Source organism: Xenopus tropicalis, chromosome 7 (assembly GCF_000004195.4).
Source record: "Xenopus tropicalis strain Nigerian chromosome 7, UCB_Xtro_10.0, whole genome shotgun sequence".
In the NCBI taxonomy this organism is placed as follows: domain Eukaryota; kingdom Metazoa; phylum Chordata; class Amphibia; order Anura; family Pipidae; genus Xenopus; species Xenopus tropicalis.
This window is the reverse complement of record NC_030683.2, coordinates 115,501,736-115,518,867: the sequence shown is the minus strand read 5'-3', so window position 1 is coordinate 115,518,867 and position 17,132 is coordinate 115,501,736. Positions and strand designations below refer to the sequence as shown.

Sequence of the window (17,132 nt, the reverse complement as noted above, 5' to 3'; positions counted from 1 at the left end):
TGAGTATTTTCTTGTCTAGTTGTCAGTGAGATGCATTGGAGGGTGGGACAAAGCCTTCCCCTGAATTACAGGTATGGGATCCCTTATCCGGAAAGCCATTATTAAGAAAGTTCCGAATTATGGAAAGGCCATCCCCCATAGACACCATTATAAGCAAATAATTCTAATTTTTAAAAATGATTTCCTTTTTCTCTCTAATAATAAAACAGTACCTGTACTTGATCCCAACTAAGATATAATTACCCCTTATTGGGGGCAGAACAGTCCTATTGGGTTTATTTCATGGTTAAATGATTCCCTTTTCTCTGTAATAATAAAACAGTACCTGTACTTGATCCCAACTAAGATATAATTACCCCTTATTGGGGGCAGAACAGCCCTATTGGGTTTATTTCATGGTTAAATGATTCCCTTTTCTCTGTAATAATAAAACAGTACCTGTACTTGATCCCAACTAAGATATAATTACCCCTTATTGGGGGCAGAACAGCCCTATTGGGTTTATTTAATGGTTAAATGATTCCCTTTTCTCTGTAATAATAAAACAGTACCTGTACTTGATCCCAACTAAGATATAATTACCCCTTATTGGGGCAGAACAGCCCTATTGGGTTTATTTAATGGTTAAATGATTCCCTTTTCTCTGTAATAATAAAACAGTACCTGTACTTGATCCCAACTAAGATATAATTACCCCTTATTGGGGGCAGAACAGCCCTATTGGGTTTATTTAATGGTTAAATGATTCCCTTTTCTCTGTAATAATAAAACAGTACCTGTACTTGATCCCAACTAAGATATAATTACCCCTTATTGGGGGCAGAACAGCCCTATTGGGTTTATTTAATGGTTAAATGATTCCCTTTTCTCTGTAATAATAAAACAGTACCTGTACTTGATCCCAACTAAGATATAATTACCCCTTATTGGGGGCAGAATATTCCCGAGCATTCTGCATAACAGGTCCCATACCTGTACTGTTGTCATTATGTTGACTTGGCTCAAAAAACGAGACCAACTGTAGAAACTTTGCATCAATATAATATCGTAAAAATAACTGAAACAAATTTAAAAGCATAAGGGGAAGCCTTCAAAATGCAACAAAGCTGTAAAATGTTTCTTATGAGCAGCTCTTGCTACAAATCATTTCTTTGTAAAATATAGAATGGGGGGGGGGGGACATGAAGAACTTGAATTTAGTGAGCGAGAGAATCCCCAGAAAGTGGGCAAAGTGCTCATTCATCTTGTGTGCCGCAGTGCCGAGCCAAGGGACTGACCCTGGAACTAAATAAAAACAGTCGAAGACATCTGATGAATTATTAATTATAAATTCAATTAATTTTACAAAGAAATATGTGTTTCATTATGGAATATCATGGGATAATTGTTATAATGGATAAGAAGGATGGCTGTGGCAAACTCACTCTGTATTTCAGGCACATTTTATGCTTTATGTATATTTCTCCCTGGTGCTAACAAGGCAACCATACTGGCTGGAAGCTGAGCATCCCAGTGATTCACTGTGTTATCCCGGGGAAATCAATGGCTGACTCAGTGGCTGTTTATTAAATCTGCTATGTAAATAGGCCTTTCTAAAAATGTTTTTCAGATGTTTTTATATTGAATTCCTGGTACAGCCAAATAACCCTTCCTCTGTCTAAGCACAACTTGCTAGCAGCAGTATCAATATCTGAAAAAAAATCTATTTAAAAGGGCAGCAGTTTGAATAAACAACCACCGTGATTGTATATCAGTTTGAGAAACATAGCTTTGCAGGGTTATATCCAAACATACTGTATATATTTATAGCTAGTTTTACTATAATAATGAAAGCTGACTGCTGATTGGGCCACAGGGCTAGGCTTTGCCTGTGTTTGTGCATAACCCCAACACCGGGTTTAAATCAAAGGCAGAAACACTGGCCCTTTCCCTGCCCTGACTACAAGCTAAATATTACTTTCATTTCTGTGTTGATGTTAACCTTTCGAAACTAAAATAATATTGTGTCGTTGGCTCCTGTCAGTTTGCCGTTCACTTTTCATTTTTACACAATGTATTTTGTCCGGGGCATTAGCGAGCGGTGAAACCAAAACAGGAGCCAAAATTTAATAGAAATGCTTTAGTCTTATCCCCCCCCCCCCACCCAGAATTCAGCATGGGTGCAGCCAGTCTGTTACAATACAGCAGCTTATTCATTGCACTTATATTGTAATGTCACCCACTGTGACCTACAGCACTTATATTTGCCTATTTGTGTCTGTAAGTTCCCCTCCCATATAGATTGTAAGCTCTACGGGGCAGGGACCTCCATCCTCTTGTGTCTTTGATTCTTAACTTGTTGCAACTGTATCTTTTATTTATTTGTATTTATTGTTATACTTTGTATTTATCTATTATTACCTTAATAACCCCCTGTTTGTATTAATGTATTCTACTGTACAGCGCTGCGTACATAAGTAGCGCTTTATAAATAAAGATATACATACATACATACATACATTGGGCAGAGTAGGGCATAGTTGACTGCTTAGTAGATATGGGGGATATGGGGCATATTTAGCTATTGCATGGGCATTAACCCAACCTTAGTTCACTCAGGGCTAATATATTTCTGTAATAGTGCCGAGCAACTGCGGATTATGGCTGATATGCTGGATTTCAATGGTTTTCGAGTTTTTTGAAACCATGAATAAACTCATTTCCACAAAAACCCCAAATGTCTAAAAAATCAAATTGAAAAAGCACAAATGAATTAAAATGCAGAAAGAAAATAACAAGAAAACCACAATTTTTTTTTTGTGGTCTTTACATTTTCCTATGAATCTTCTTGGACTTACAAATGAAAAAAATGCCCCGAGAACCTCTAAAACAATGAATTAAATAAATATTGTTCCAATTTGCCTGCAATATTCCGCATTTCGCCATTAGCAAAAAAATTCACAGAGGAAAAAATTTGGAGAGTGAGGAAAATGTCACGGTCATGACAATAAAAACTGGTTGCGTCAAAAAAAATTGCACACATCAAAAAATTCATGTGGGCTGTTTCATAAATTTTTTGCCATTTCACAAATTTTCCCGCAGTTTCATGAATTTTCCGGTGAAGCGAAACTGGACAAATTCACTCATCACTACCACTAAATGCCAGTCTATTAATGGGTTAACAGGTTAACTCTTAGGGGCACATTCATGAAAACGCAAATTCGAATCCTGAATGGGACAAATTTGTATTGGATACGAAAATTTCTGAAGATTGCAAATATCACGAAAATGCTTACGAAAAAATCGCATGAGTCACGATATCGTATTGGCGATCCGCAAATCACGAAATTTACGTACCGAATGATTGTAAACAGCAGGAAAACCTTTCCGATTTTTTCGAGCAAGCGTGCGAAAAAGTCGCACGGGCGTTGAAAAAGTCGCGCAAGACACGAAAAATTTGGCGAAAATACGATCGGAGCGTTCGTGTCTTAATAAATCTGCCCCTTAGTATATTATAGAATGGCCTATGCTTAGCAACTTTTTAACTGGTCTTCATCTGTTATTTTTAATATTTTTGTAATTATTTTCCTTCCTCTTCCGACTCTTTGCAGCCTTAAAATGGGGGGTCACTGACCCCAACAGCCAAAATCTATTGCTCTGTGAGGCTACAATTTTATTCTCATTGTTACTTTTTATTACTTCTCTTCCTATTTAGGCTCTGCTCTATTCATAGGCCTGCCTCTCTTTATCAAACCACTGCCTGGTTGCTAGGTTAAATTGGATCCTAGCAACCAAATAGCTGCTGAAATTCCAAACTGGAGAGCTGCTGAACAAAAAGCTACATAATTCTCATAAAAAAATGAAGACCAATTGCAGATTGTCTCATAAATAGCACTCTCTACATTATACTAAAAATTAATGTGAATGTGAACTACCCCTTTAGATATTATTTATATCCTTTGCTGACAATGTCAATATTTTTTTATCTCAATAAAAACAAATGCAACTGGCGTGGAGCCAGAAGCCGCGGTACTTTGTACAGATATCAAGTGATTTGTTAGTAATGATTTACTTTAAGACAAAGAAAATGAGCAATATTAGCGGCGTTTGTTTCCCATAGAGAAGGGAAAAAAAGACATTTCTTTCCTCAGAATGTTCTGTAATGCTCTGCAGATCAGTACCCCGTAATTATAAATGTCTGTACATTCAGCAATTCATGTCTCTTCTAAAAAATCCATCTGGCCTTATCTTTAAGACATTAATGGAAGCAAAACATGACTCGAAGATCTTGTTCATGCAAATTGCTGCCTTAAAAGAAATGTTTGTGCGAGATGGTTAGCGAAGTTCTGAGAGCCGGGAAATAAAGGCAAAGCAGGCGAGGAAAATGTGTTACTCAGGGGAGGCTGGAAGGTCATCCTCAAGTCAATATTCAAAAAAATCTCTATTGTAGGAGCTACAGACAGATACCGTGGCACAGACTGCCGAGGGGTTAAGAGTCTCCGATGTCCAATAAAGCTGTTGCCACTTTAGGCGCAGACATTTATGCAGTGGCAGGCGTTCTGGCAGCCGTTGGGTAATAGCTTTGCATTTTGTTATCTCTGTAAATCTGCTGAAGGGATATTAGCGCATTACTGGGAGTGGAGAAGGACACTCGGAGATGGGAACAGGAGTTGTTACAAACGGGTTAGACATTTTAGAGTGTGTCGGTTTGTGCTTTAATCCTCGAGTTTTACTATAAGAGTCTTGTTGGTACCATCGTGAAATAAGTGACAGCGGCTTAGTGTTATGTGGCTGTGTATAAGTGACAGTTGCTTAGTGTTACAGTATGTGGCTGTGTATAAGTGACAGTTGCTTAGTGTTACAGTATGTGGCTGTGTATAAGTGACAGTTGCTTAGTGTTATGTGGCTGTGTATAAGTGACAGTTGCTTAGTGTTACAGTATGTGGCTGTGTATAAGTGACAGTGGCTTAGTGTTATGTGGCTGTGTATAAGTGACAGTTGCTTAGTGTTACAGTATGTGGCTGTGTGTAAGTGACAGCAGCTTAGTGTTATGTGGCTGTGTGTAAGTGACAGTTGCTTAGTGTTACAGTATGTGGCTGTGTATAAGTGACAGTGGCTTAGTGTTATGTGGCTGTGTGTAAGTGACAGTTGCTTAGTGTTATGTGGCTGTGTATAAGTGACAGTTGCTTAGTGTTACAGTATGTGGCTGTGTATAAGTGACAGTGGCTTAGTGTTATGTGGCTGTGTATAAGTGACAGTTGCTTAGTGTTACAGTATGTGGCTGTGTGTAAGTGACAGCAGCTTAGTGTTATGTGGCTGTGTATAAGTGACAGTTGCTTAGAGTTACAGTATGTGGCTGTGTATAAGTGACAGTTGCTTAGTGTTACAGTATGTGGCTGTGTGTAAGTGACAGTTGCTTAGTGTTATGTGGCTGTGTATAAGTGACAGTGACTTAGTGTTTTATGTGGCTGTGTATAAGTGACAGTTGCTTAGTGTTATGTAGCTGTGTATAAGTGACAGTTGCTTAGTGTTATGTGGCTATGCATAAAAGATACACACGTGGCCTCATCATATTGCTATCATCTTGTTATCTATAGAGGTGCAAATGTCTGAGGTATTTGAAGGGTAAAAACTGATATATTTATAATATATATCTAGAATGATATTTCATATGTGAAGAAGTTTGTCTTTAACACTAGTGGACACTATACTTTTGCATGTGTTTCACTCACTCTCACTTATCTGCTGTTTAAATGAACAGGGAACTCGGCCCAAACAACTTGAACTTTTTCAAAAGTAAATATAATTTCAAGCAACTTTGCAATATACATCAGTTAAACAAATATGCAGCCTTTTCATGATGTTTAATGTAATAATATGGTTTGGAACAGTTCCCTAAGCCCCGCCCCCTGTTCCCCTGCTGATCTGGCTGACTACTTTGTGACTCAAATAAAATGTAACAGTAGTCGCCTGTCCTCTGCCTGCCTTCAGCCTGTATCCTCCCAATCCCACAATTCCCTGCACACGTGATGTCAATAAGGAAAGGAACATCACAGTGCAATGCATTGTGGGTTATGTAGTTCCTGCATGCTGTCTGTAAGCTGTGGAGAAGTTATTACAATTTGTAACATCAGTGTTTTACTCCCTCCTCCCCTGCCAGGATTTCAAATGATGCAGAAAAAGAACTGTATTACAGCTGGATTTCAGCATATAAAATGGTATTTATTCATACTGTTTGAAGGAACAGATTACAGTGATAGATATATTAGGGGTTTCTGTGTTGTGTGGGGCAAACAAATTATGATTTGAAAGACAGAGTTCCCCTTTAAGTCAGGTTCATATGGTATAGTTCCTTGTCTTTTATGTGCCTTTTATGCTTTTTATGAGTTATACCTGGTCAGTACACTATGCACCAACAGGCAATATAACCAGAACAGATTACAGAAAACTAACTGGTTGAGCCCCCCACCCCTGTGATCAAAACAGAGGGCCCATTGTAAGTGCCACCAGAGCCTTTATGTTTCCTTCCCTGACCAGTAGTGTAAGGGTTTCAGATATCCCTGAAAGAAAATAATGCATTTTTCCCTCTTTTAGGCTAAAATGCACCCCCTGCAGTATCTTTGTCTGCCCCTTCTGGATCATAGGCAGCGGCTTATGTTGACTAGTTATTTTTTTATAAGGGAGAATAATAAAGTACAGGTGTTGCTGCTACTTTTTCCTATGACGTACTTGACAATTAGTTTAGGAGACAGATATTGTATCCTCCCTGCCTTATCACGGGGGTCCATTAATTGCTGAGATTCCCCATCTGAATTAAATGACAAAATTGAATTCAGTATCCCAGAGTAACCAATCAGAATGTAGCATTTATTGTTTTGTTGCCCTTTATTGGAGAAAAGGGAAAACCTCTATTTCTTTTCAGGAATGTGTAATTACTTGTTATATTTCTTTCAAATTTGAAAGATTAAATGATATATAGCAGCTCATTTTTTAAAAATTCTTTCCATCTGACATGTTCTATTTTTCTTTATAGAGTGGAAGTAGAATTCCTTCGAGATGTGTTTGCTACTTGCTGCGCATATTGCCTTTGTGCCGGCCGCTAGGATGCTATTTTTCATGGCCCTGGCTTGTGCCAGTCCGTTCCTGGAGTTTCGGGAGGAGAGCCCAAGATCCCTCAACGTAGCCATCATTTTTAGCGGAACGTCTTACCCACCCGAGAGTGCCCGCTTTGCACCTACGACCTTCCGGAACTTCTCCATGGAAGTGAATCCAATATCAGTGATTTTAAATGACACAAACCCTCGCAGCCTTATCCTGCAAATCTGTGATGTCCTCTCCAGCCTCCGCATCCACGGGGTCGTCTTTGAAGATGATACTCGAACTGAATCTGTTGCCCAGATACTTGATTTCATCTCTGCACAAACATCTATGCCCATCATTGGCATAAACGGGGGATCTGCAATTGTACTAACACCCAAGGTAAGTTTGGAAAAGTATGCCAATATCTCTTTAACACTGTTGACTATTAGGGTGAAGACACACAGAGTTACTTAGTAGCAGCTACTTGTCACAGCTACTAAACTCCAGAAAATCCCCTGCCATAGACAATACTGAGAATTGCCTCTGCTAAAACACACGTAGAGATAATTATCAGTAAATGATCAGTATTGTCTATTTCTGTAGCCGTGACAAGTAGCTGCTACTAGTAGCTCTGTGTGTCTTCAGCCTTAGGACACACTGGGCTACTAGTAGCACTTACTTTTTCATGGCTACTAAACTCCAGAAAATACCTTGCCATAGACAATACTGAGAATTTCCTCTGCTAAAACACACGTAGAGACAGTTATCAGTAAATGATCAGCATTGTCTATTCTTATAGCCGTGACAAGTAACTGCTACTAGTAGCTCCGTGTGTCTTCACCCTTAAGAGGTTATGGGAATAGAGGTCTTATTTATCAGTTTTCGAGTTTGTGAATTCAAGTTTGTTTTTTCTAAATTGAATACATTTGCAAATCAAATGGTCACTTATTTATTAATAATGAAAACGCATTTGAATAAAAATGAACTCAAAAAATAGTGTACGAGCTCTAAAAAAACAAAAAACTAAAAAAATAATTGAGAATATGGCTTGAATTTGCCTATGAGAACTCCCATTGACTTCTATAGAAACTGGCAAGCTTTTACATGGCACATTTTCATGTTCGAGTTCTCGGGTTTTTTGCACTTAATTAATACCAGACATTCGAGTCTTTGAACCACAACTCAAATGTGAGCTTTTTAAGTGCAAAAAACCTCAAATCGAGAAAAAAAATCGAACTCGACAGTTGATAAATCACCTCTTAAGTGAAAAGGTCCCCATACATGGGCCGATTATAGCTGCTGATTCAGCAGCTTATCGGCCCGTGTAGGGGCAGAACCGAGGGGCCTGACCGACCGATATCTGCCCTGAAATTGGCCAGATATCGATCGGCCAGGTTAGAAAATCCAGTCGGATCAGGGACTGCATCGGCTCATTGATGCGGTCCCCGAACCGACTGCCCCATTGCCGCGTGCAGAATTCGATCGTTTGGCCCCAGGGCCAAACAATCGAATTTGCCTACATGCCTCCTCGATATTGCCACCCGTAGGTGGGGATATCGGGTGAAGATCCGCTCGCTTGGCGACATCGCGTGTATGGCCAGCTTGTTTACGAGGATTAGTATGCTTGTAGGGATTTGCTTGGACAGTTTGCCTGACTTCTATCTTACTGTCTGAATGGCTCCAAGGGAGGCCGTTTTGATAAATCATTAGCTAATCAGATGACAGTCAGCCTGTGCAAACTGAAAATCTTATAGGATGATGCCCCATGTTGGCAGTTGGATGATGACCATGCAGATGTGAGAGGCACCACAGCTTTTTTACTTGTGCTCTGAAGTCCTTGAATTATTGCTATTTGGGCATCTACATGGACAGCCCATTTGCCCGGTATCCTACTGCCCGACCTGCAGACTCCGTATGAACACATTAAGAACAGTTGCTATCAATCTACATGCCACTTGTTCTTTGCTCATTTGCCCTTTATTGGGACGCCATCTATATCCATTTCAGACAAAGGTATTACAGAACTTGGCACAGTTCTAAAATAAAAAAAAATCACAAACTCGTCCCTATAATTGCATAAGCAATACAGCTAACAAGTTTTATTCAAATGTACTGGGTCTACACTGAGTATTTCATTTCTTCTGCTGAGAACTAACTTGCCGGATTTTCTATTAGTGACCTTTCTGATTCTGTCAGTAATTTACACGGGTAGATTTATAGGAAAGGTACATTTTTTGTTATTCTTATTCTAACTATTCTCAATGTTGTAAAAAAGAAAATGTGAAGAAGATGGGGTGGGGTGAATCTCTTCTTGCTTAAAATGTAAATAATGTGCAGTTAGGCAGAAAATAACCCATAGCCAGAACCAGCTAGTCATAGTCAGTGTCGGACTGGCCCAACAGAATTCAGGGAGCACCCCTGGTGGGCTATTTGCCTACAGTGTACAGTATGTCTATACCATGGCTATTCCCCATTTCAGGGATAGATAATAATATCTATTGTATAGGTAAATAATTTGGAGAGTGGGTCTCTGGTCAAAGCTTTTCTGATGGGTCTATGGCACCCCCCAAAAAGGGAAAGTTGCAATTACCACTAAATTTTAAACCATTAGGCAGAGGTGCAATGAGGCTTTGACCACAAAATTCATATAGACAAAAACAAGAGCCCCTCTGTACTCACCCATTATCAACATATATAGGGAATTAAGACAATCTGTGCATTAAGCTACCAAGCAATGCCCTCCCCGTTTGCCCATATATTGCAATATATTCAAGCTGGCCAACTACGTCACAGTCATCCCCGGTCTGGCCAGTCCTACACTCACTTTCATCTGATTCGCTACTGCTTCATTATACATTTAACAAAGGGACTGAGTTGTACCTGCAACTTATTTGCAAATGGCTGCCCTTTTATTGGCTCCACTGGGATCACCTGACTGTAGCTGGGAAAGGTGGGAGCTACAATATGGAGCAGACATCTTCTCCTATATAAATTATAGTAAAAAAGGGAAAGTTGTGCTCACCGTTTCATTTTAAACCAATAAACAGGGGCGCTATGACGATGCGACCACAAAATTCACACTGCCTATGACACCCCAGTCTGACTTTGGGCATATAGCATCCCTCAGTCCTTCCACTGCTACAAGAAAAATGACTGCATGCAGCCTCTCTCTAAAGCATTTTAAGGAGAATCTAAGAAAGACAGAGGGAAGTCGGTGAGGGTCAAGTTTGTGTAGCGCACATTTATTGGCATATCGCTGTTTATAATGGCAGCATTGCCACCGCAGGGAACTAACCATCACTAATTTCTTCATTGGAGCACTGGGCTGCTCACTAACTTCTCCTGAACCTCTTTCACTCCTAGAGTGACTATTACAGAATCTGTCCCGGCACTAACTTCTCCAGTGCTGAGGCCTACCCCTGCCCAGGCCTTCTGGAGCACACCTCAACCACACCTCCAGCAAATGGGGGAACCAAAAGGCAGAACAATCTTGGGCTCCCCTTTGTATTATCTTGGGAAGCCTAACAGCTTTGTCCTAAGGGAACTAATCCTCCTCCCAACTTATCAGGACCCAGTCTAGCTGGCTAAGTTAAACCCAGGGGGGTAAATAACTAATGGTTTGGAAAACCTTTACCCTCCTACACCAACAATGTTTTTGTCGTAGGTTGTAATGATTCCATTTCACTAAAACTCATTGACAATATTGCCTCAACCCCACAATTGTTTAGCCCTTATTTACACTATAGACTATAATCATCTGAACCTACTGACTTTGGATGCAACAGCAAACATAATAATGTGATTTCAGCATAAAGTAATAGGGACTTTAACTAGAAAAATGCATTTAAAAAAATTAGTGTGGTCAATGTAAATCAAATCCTATTGACTCTCAAGAAACTGAATGTACATAATAGGGCAGGCAACCCAGCCAAGACCTGTGAGTGGGATCAGACATAATTGTGCACTTCAATGAGATTATCACGTTTTATAGCTTTATAGTTTTTGTTTTTTAATTATGACTAGCCCAGAAAAGAAGCCACCTTTATGCCAGAAAAATAAAGGTTAATTATTATTTAGAATATAAAGCCTCACAAAACCAGCGCTGTGCGGAGCGTTGATTACTATCCAAGTCCACAATGAACAAAGAGAACACATGGAAAAACGAGGCTTAATTGAATCAATGCAACATCTACTTTCCTCTTTGACCACTCATTTTGTTCAGGGATCCCCTGGTTATCGTTGGAAAGGGAGAGATATGGGCCTCGCGGAGGCTTCTATTGATTTTTGTTTTCTAAAATGCATTACTGGCGTGAATGGCTTTGTAGAAAAGGCAGTGGGATATTATCTCTGCTGAATGAGAAAACATTGTTTCATTTGTGGCACAATTGCTTGCAAATTATTGTAAACTCAACTAATTAGCTTGTCCTTTTCTCAAGGAATAGGTTTGCCGGTGGTGTTGGCCTAAGTTCTCTTTAATAGAAAAACTGTAACCAATGATCATATGAATACTTTTTTTTTTGTTTATAAGCTTTTCATTGTTAAATTATTTAATCAGTAACCATATAACCATCGTGTTATCGAAAATGGAAGTGTAAATATTTTATGATCAGTCGACACAATACAATGTAATCCAAGTCCAATAATTAAGAAGGAATACTTGATCAAATTCTGCAAATAAATAAATAACAATCCTAGAAATAAAATGATACTCATTTTACCTTTAAATGAATTACAAGTTTATTGTTTTTATATGGAAAAACATCCCCTCCTATTATCCCCATCCTAGGATAATTGTATTTGTTGTTATTTTAATGTAAACCACACCAGTCTCCGTATGCAAGCATGTTAATAAATGATGGTAGACCTCTCCAAGGTGAAATGTACTACTATTTATGGGTTCTAAATATGAGTTGTGGGTTCCTTAAGATCACCAGAGCATTTTTTAAATTATATATATCAATGTCAGAGATGGATTGTTTTCAGCTGGAGCACAACGCTTCTGTGCTTGCCACAGGTGAATGATGCAAATACTGTAGAAAGGGTCAGACTGGGCCAGAACTGATCCCGCTCCAGGGCCCAGAGGTTACTCTCTCCCGATGTGTGCACGGTGGAGGAGGTCGGGTGGGTAGGTGGGCAGTGGGTGCTGGGGGGGGTTTGTGGGGACCACGGTAGAGCTCCCTTTGAAGGGGGTGTGGGGCCCCTGCAGTGGCAGCCCTGGTAAACCCTGCACCCCCTATTCCAACCCTGACTGTAGAGAGGATCAACATCACCAAAATTATTTCTGAAAAAAAAGAGATAGCTCTTAGTACAAGTTGCCCCAGGGACTGGTCCGATTGCCATCTTGGAGTCAGGAAGGAATTTTTTCCCCCCTGCGGCAAATTAGAGAGGCTTCAGATGGGTTTTTTTTGCCTTCCTCTGGATCAACTAGCAGTTAGGCAGGTTATATATAGGCATTATGGTTGCACGTGATGGGCATATGTCTTTTTTCAACCCAACTTACTATGCTACTAATGTGTGTTTATTGCTGCATTAAGAGGCAATGTAACATTTTGGTCCCAATTGGGACCTTTTCTCAAGGTATATATTTATATATTTATATTATTATCTGCCCCCTGCCTGCCCACTACATGCACCTATCCACCTGCCTGTACCTTGGACGTCCTCCTCCTCCTAAAAACACAAGTTTTACAAGTTTTACAAAACACAAGCCCTGGAACCCCAAGTCTGACCCTGGTCATAAAAAATACTGCTATAAATAGTACCCCTATGGGTGTGGTCCTGGTGTGGAGGTGCTCTAGGTTGAACTTGCTCTGGGTCGAACTTGGTGGGGCCCATGAGGATAGGGGCCCACCTCGTTTTCTCCCACTGTTCTGCTGGCCCAATCCAGCCCTGTTTATGGTCAGCACATAGATAAACAAGAGTGATGAGCAAATTTTTTCACCAGGAATGGATTCGCAGCAAATTTCCACATTTCACTATTAGCGAATAGTTTTGTGAAAAAATTTGTTGTGCATCAAAAAATGTTGAAACTACATAAAAACGACAGAACAAATTCACAAAACTGCGGAAAATTAGCCAAATGCGGGTGTTTTTTTTGACACAGCCATGACTATTTTGATGCAACTGCGTAAAAAAAAAGACACCAGTGTTTTCCGCTGTTTCACAAATTTTTCTGTAGTTTCGAGAATTTTTGGGCAAAGCGATACAGGACAGATTCGCTCATCACTAGTCAGCAACACTTATGTTCTGTATTTTAAAAGTGTTGCATATATTAGTAGCACTAATATAAAGTTATAAATGGATTTATTACTTCCTGGATTTGTAGCTTCCGCAGTCCCAGACTGGCTACAGTTACTTAATGCACCGAAAGAAGGACGAGTTACAACTTTTTAGTTTTCATTCTTCAATCGCCAGTTTCTGCTCAGTTTCGCTTTTTTGTCGTTAGTATTTCTTGTCTTTTATGGCTGTTCGTAGGAGTCTATAGCTCTTCCCAGCTCATTGTACCTCCTGTGGTGCTCAGCAGCTGAAGACCCATTGAAGCTAATAAAGAAGGTCATGTATCTCGGCAAGATCATACGGCTTTCTGTTCTCTTGTGTCTAGGATTATACTCACTCTACTAGACTTGTTTTAACATTTTCAATTTTCAAAGATGCGAGCTAGCATTTAAAAATGTTACCAGAGTGGAACATGTATAATTTTCTCCATGTGTACAGATTATCCACACAACGGTTTATAAAGAAATAAGGAAAAGAATGTCTTGTAACACTATTAGTATCCAATCTGCTCAGCACTTACAGCTAGCACTAGGTACAAGTCCACCTCTACTGCTTTGGGTTCATGTTTGTCTATGGAAAGCCAATGCTTACTGATCTTAATCTGCATAGACTACTCCTTCAATAGCTCCCATACAGTGTCGGACTGGCCCACCAGGGTACCGGGAAAACTCCCGGTGGGCCCAGGTGTCAGTGGGCTCTCCTGCTCCTCAACATTTGGCCTGCTTCATGGTCATTCCCTATTTGTGAATGGGAAGAAAGAGGAGAAATAGATGGAAGGATAGATGCTAGCATGTAAATTAAAGAGACTTGGAGAATAAAGAGGTTGGGTGAGGAAAGGAGGAAAAATAGTTTGGAGAGTGGGCCTATGGTCTAAGGTTTTCTGGTGGGCCCCTGGATTCCCATACATTCTCCCTATTTGAGCAATGTTAACAGCAGGGTGTCATTAGTGCAAAGTGGTCCAGGATGTTGGGGAAAATGAAGAACTATTCCACTGAATGATAGTAACTATAGTTACTTTGCTTCAGCAGGAAATACCGTATTTTCGCCCTATAAGACGCTCGGAATATAAGACGCACCCAATTTTAAAGGAGGAAAATCTAGAAAAAAAAGATTCTGAACCAAATACTGTAGTAACATATTTTATATCAACTGTATAAAGTTAATTGTCTCTGGGCACACACATAATGAGGCTTCCCCCAGGCCCCCCCCCAAGCATCTTTCAGCTTCCCCCAGGGCCCTCCCAATTATCCTTCAGCTTCCCCCAGGCCCCCCCCAAGTATCCTTCAGCTTCCCCCAGGCCCCCACAAGTATCCTTCAGTTTCCCCCAGGGCCCCCCCAAGTATCCTTCAGCTTCTCCCAGGGCCCCCCCCCAAGTATCCTTCAGCGTCCCCCAGGGCCTCCAAGCACCTTGCATTTCCCCCCAATCTCCCCCCCAGCAGCCTCCGGCTCCCGTGATGTCTTCCTCTCTGTGCCGCGGCTCCCAGCTGCTTCTGTGCTTTTATGAGGTAAAAGCGAGGATGTAGCAGAGAGCCGCGGAACATAGTGGAAGACGCAGTTCGTCGTATAAGACGCACCAACTTTTTCCCCCCAGTTTTGGGTAAGAAAAAGTGCGTCTTATACGGCGAAAAATACGGTACCTATAAACCTCACATTTCTACAGGAAGTAAAATCAGACAGGAAGTTACAAGTAGTCACAGACCTACTGTGTAGCCAACACAAAGGGTCACATTTATCAAGGTTCAAATTTGAGTTTTAACTGCCATGTAAGTTTTTTTTTTGCACTTAAACACTAGTAGTGATGAGCAAATTTGTTTTGCCAAGCATGGATTTGCAGCGAATTTCCGCATTTCGACATTGGCGAATAGTTTTGAGAAACTTAGAATGTAAATAATCACAGTGAATAATGATGAACCCAACGTGGGAACTGAGAATATAAGTTTTATTATACAACAGAACCTTGAACTTGCGAAGGCCATGAAAAGTTCCAGTGAGCCGTATGGCCTCATGTAAGGGCTGACACATTGTCAGTCGTAGTTGGAAATTGCTTGCACTTTGGGAGACTTTTCTTCTTGTAAGAGCCCGATGTTGAATTCGCCTTGGGTGATATTGCCTATAAATGTTCCTCATGTTTTTTCTGATTGGTTTTTGAATAACACTTGACAACTGTAGCAGCAAATGTCTCCTTGAAATGTTCTGTCCTTGGCCCCAAAGGTGAAAGGTGTCTTATGAGACTCAGTAATTGTCATATTAAATTCTTTATGATGATTGCCTTTCTACATCTCATTTTCCTTGGCTGTATGGCGAGATAGTTTAATCTGCAATAAATGTTATCAAAGCTCTCTGACAGTAGACATCCAGCACTTCATGATAATTCAATTCCTTTCACACCATTCTGCAGCCCGGTACTGGTTAGGATAAATAACCATGTATTTCTGCATACATCGTGCCCATGTCTATCTCTGTTATTACTTCTGCATCTGTTTAACCAATATCACGAGACAACCTCCTTTATGTGAGCATACCATCTATTTGGTTTGATTCCAACCATGTTTTCCTTTTCATCACTGCATTCTGATTTAATATGACTTTGTTCTTGGGCGATATTTTTTTCATCTGGTTAATTTTTTTTTTCCTGGTGTGAAATTACTTCTCGGTTCCACCGTTTCAATCAGTCTTCACTTTTTCATTTCTGTAGCTGCAATTTTCATGACTGTGCTTATTTCATCTTCTTTGAGACTTCCTTGCTTTGCATATCTCCTTCCCTCATCTGATATCATTTTCCCTTGTTCTGCTGAGGAGACAATTCCCCTTCATTAATATTTCATAAATGGTCTTGGGGCAAATGGTTTCTTCTGGCAGTTTATATATACACACACAACCATTATAAGTGCTCACTTTCTCTTACAAAGCCCTGCCAGAGTGAATGATCTGAAAGACTAAAGCACTTATTAGCATTCAATGAAACCACTGGGGATAGCAATTTAGGGTCTTTAATACTTACTACAAAGACAGAGAGAGGAAGAGATTGACAAGGAGAGTGATGGAGACCTGGGGAGATTGGAAGAAGACAATAAATATCCTCACTGTTGATTAGAGATGTAGCGAACTGTTCGCCGGCGAACTAATTCGCGCGAACATCGGGTGTTCGCAATTTGGGTTCGGGTGGCGTTTTTCCGCTGCGTTTTTTCTCGGCCTAAAAACGCCGCACAAGCCACACATGGCGTTTTTTCAGCAAATCCCATTTCCATGGTGCTAATAGTGCGAAATAGCAAAAAACGCCGCGTATTTCCGCTAGATCTGCCAGCTGCCTTTGCGTATACATAGGAATAGCTTGCGCGAACTTTTTTTTTTTTGAGGTTCGCTACATCCCTACTGTTGATGCAATATTTTTGCTAAATACATAGTGACATAGTAAGTTGGGTTGAAAAAAGACATACGTCCATCACGTTCAACCATAATGCCTATATATAACCTGCCTAACTGCTAGTTGATCCAGAGGAAGGCAAAAACCCCATCTGAAGCCTCTCTAATTTGCCGCAGAGGGGAAAAAATTCCTTCCTGACGCCAAGATGGCAATCGGACCAGTCCCTGGATCAACTAGTACTAAGAGCTATCTCCCATATTATAATATTAATATTGATGAATATTATTGTGCTAAACAAAGAAGAACATCTAAAACCTTTAGATCTACATTCTATCAAGTTTAGAAGAAGCTTGTCTAGTATACCATACTGTTCTACATTGCCCTTTCATGGATGATAGGTATTCCGTAAAAAGGTAGTAATTATTTATATTCC

At 40.2% G+C, this 17,132-nt stretch overlaps 1 protein-coding gene across 1 annotated transcript in view; it reads left to right on the top strand.

Moving 5' to 3' along the window:
- Positions 1-7,019: 7,019 nt before the first annotated feature.
- grin2d (glutamate receptor, ionotropic, N-methyl D-aspartate 2D) overlaps positions 7,020-17,132 on the top strand; it is a 133,442-nt gene continuing 123,329 nt past the window's right edge. Inside the window, exon 1 of the mRNA XM_031906599.1 lies at positions 7,020-7,458. Coding sequence (XP_031762459.1) covers positions 7,036-7,458 — 423 coding nt within the window. The 5' untranslated portion in view covers positions 7,020-7,035. The remainder of the gene's footprint in view (positions 7,459-17,132) is intronic.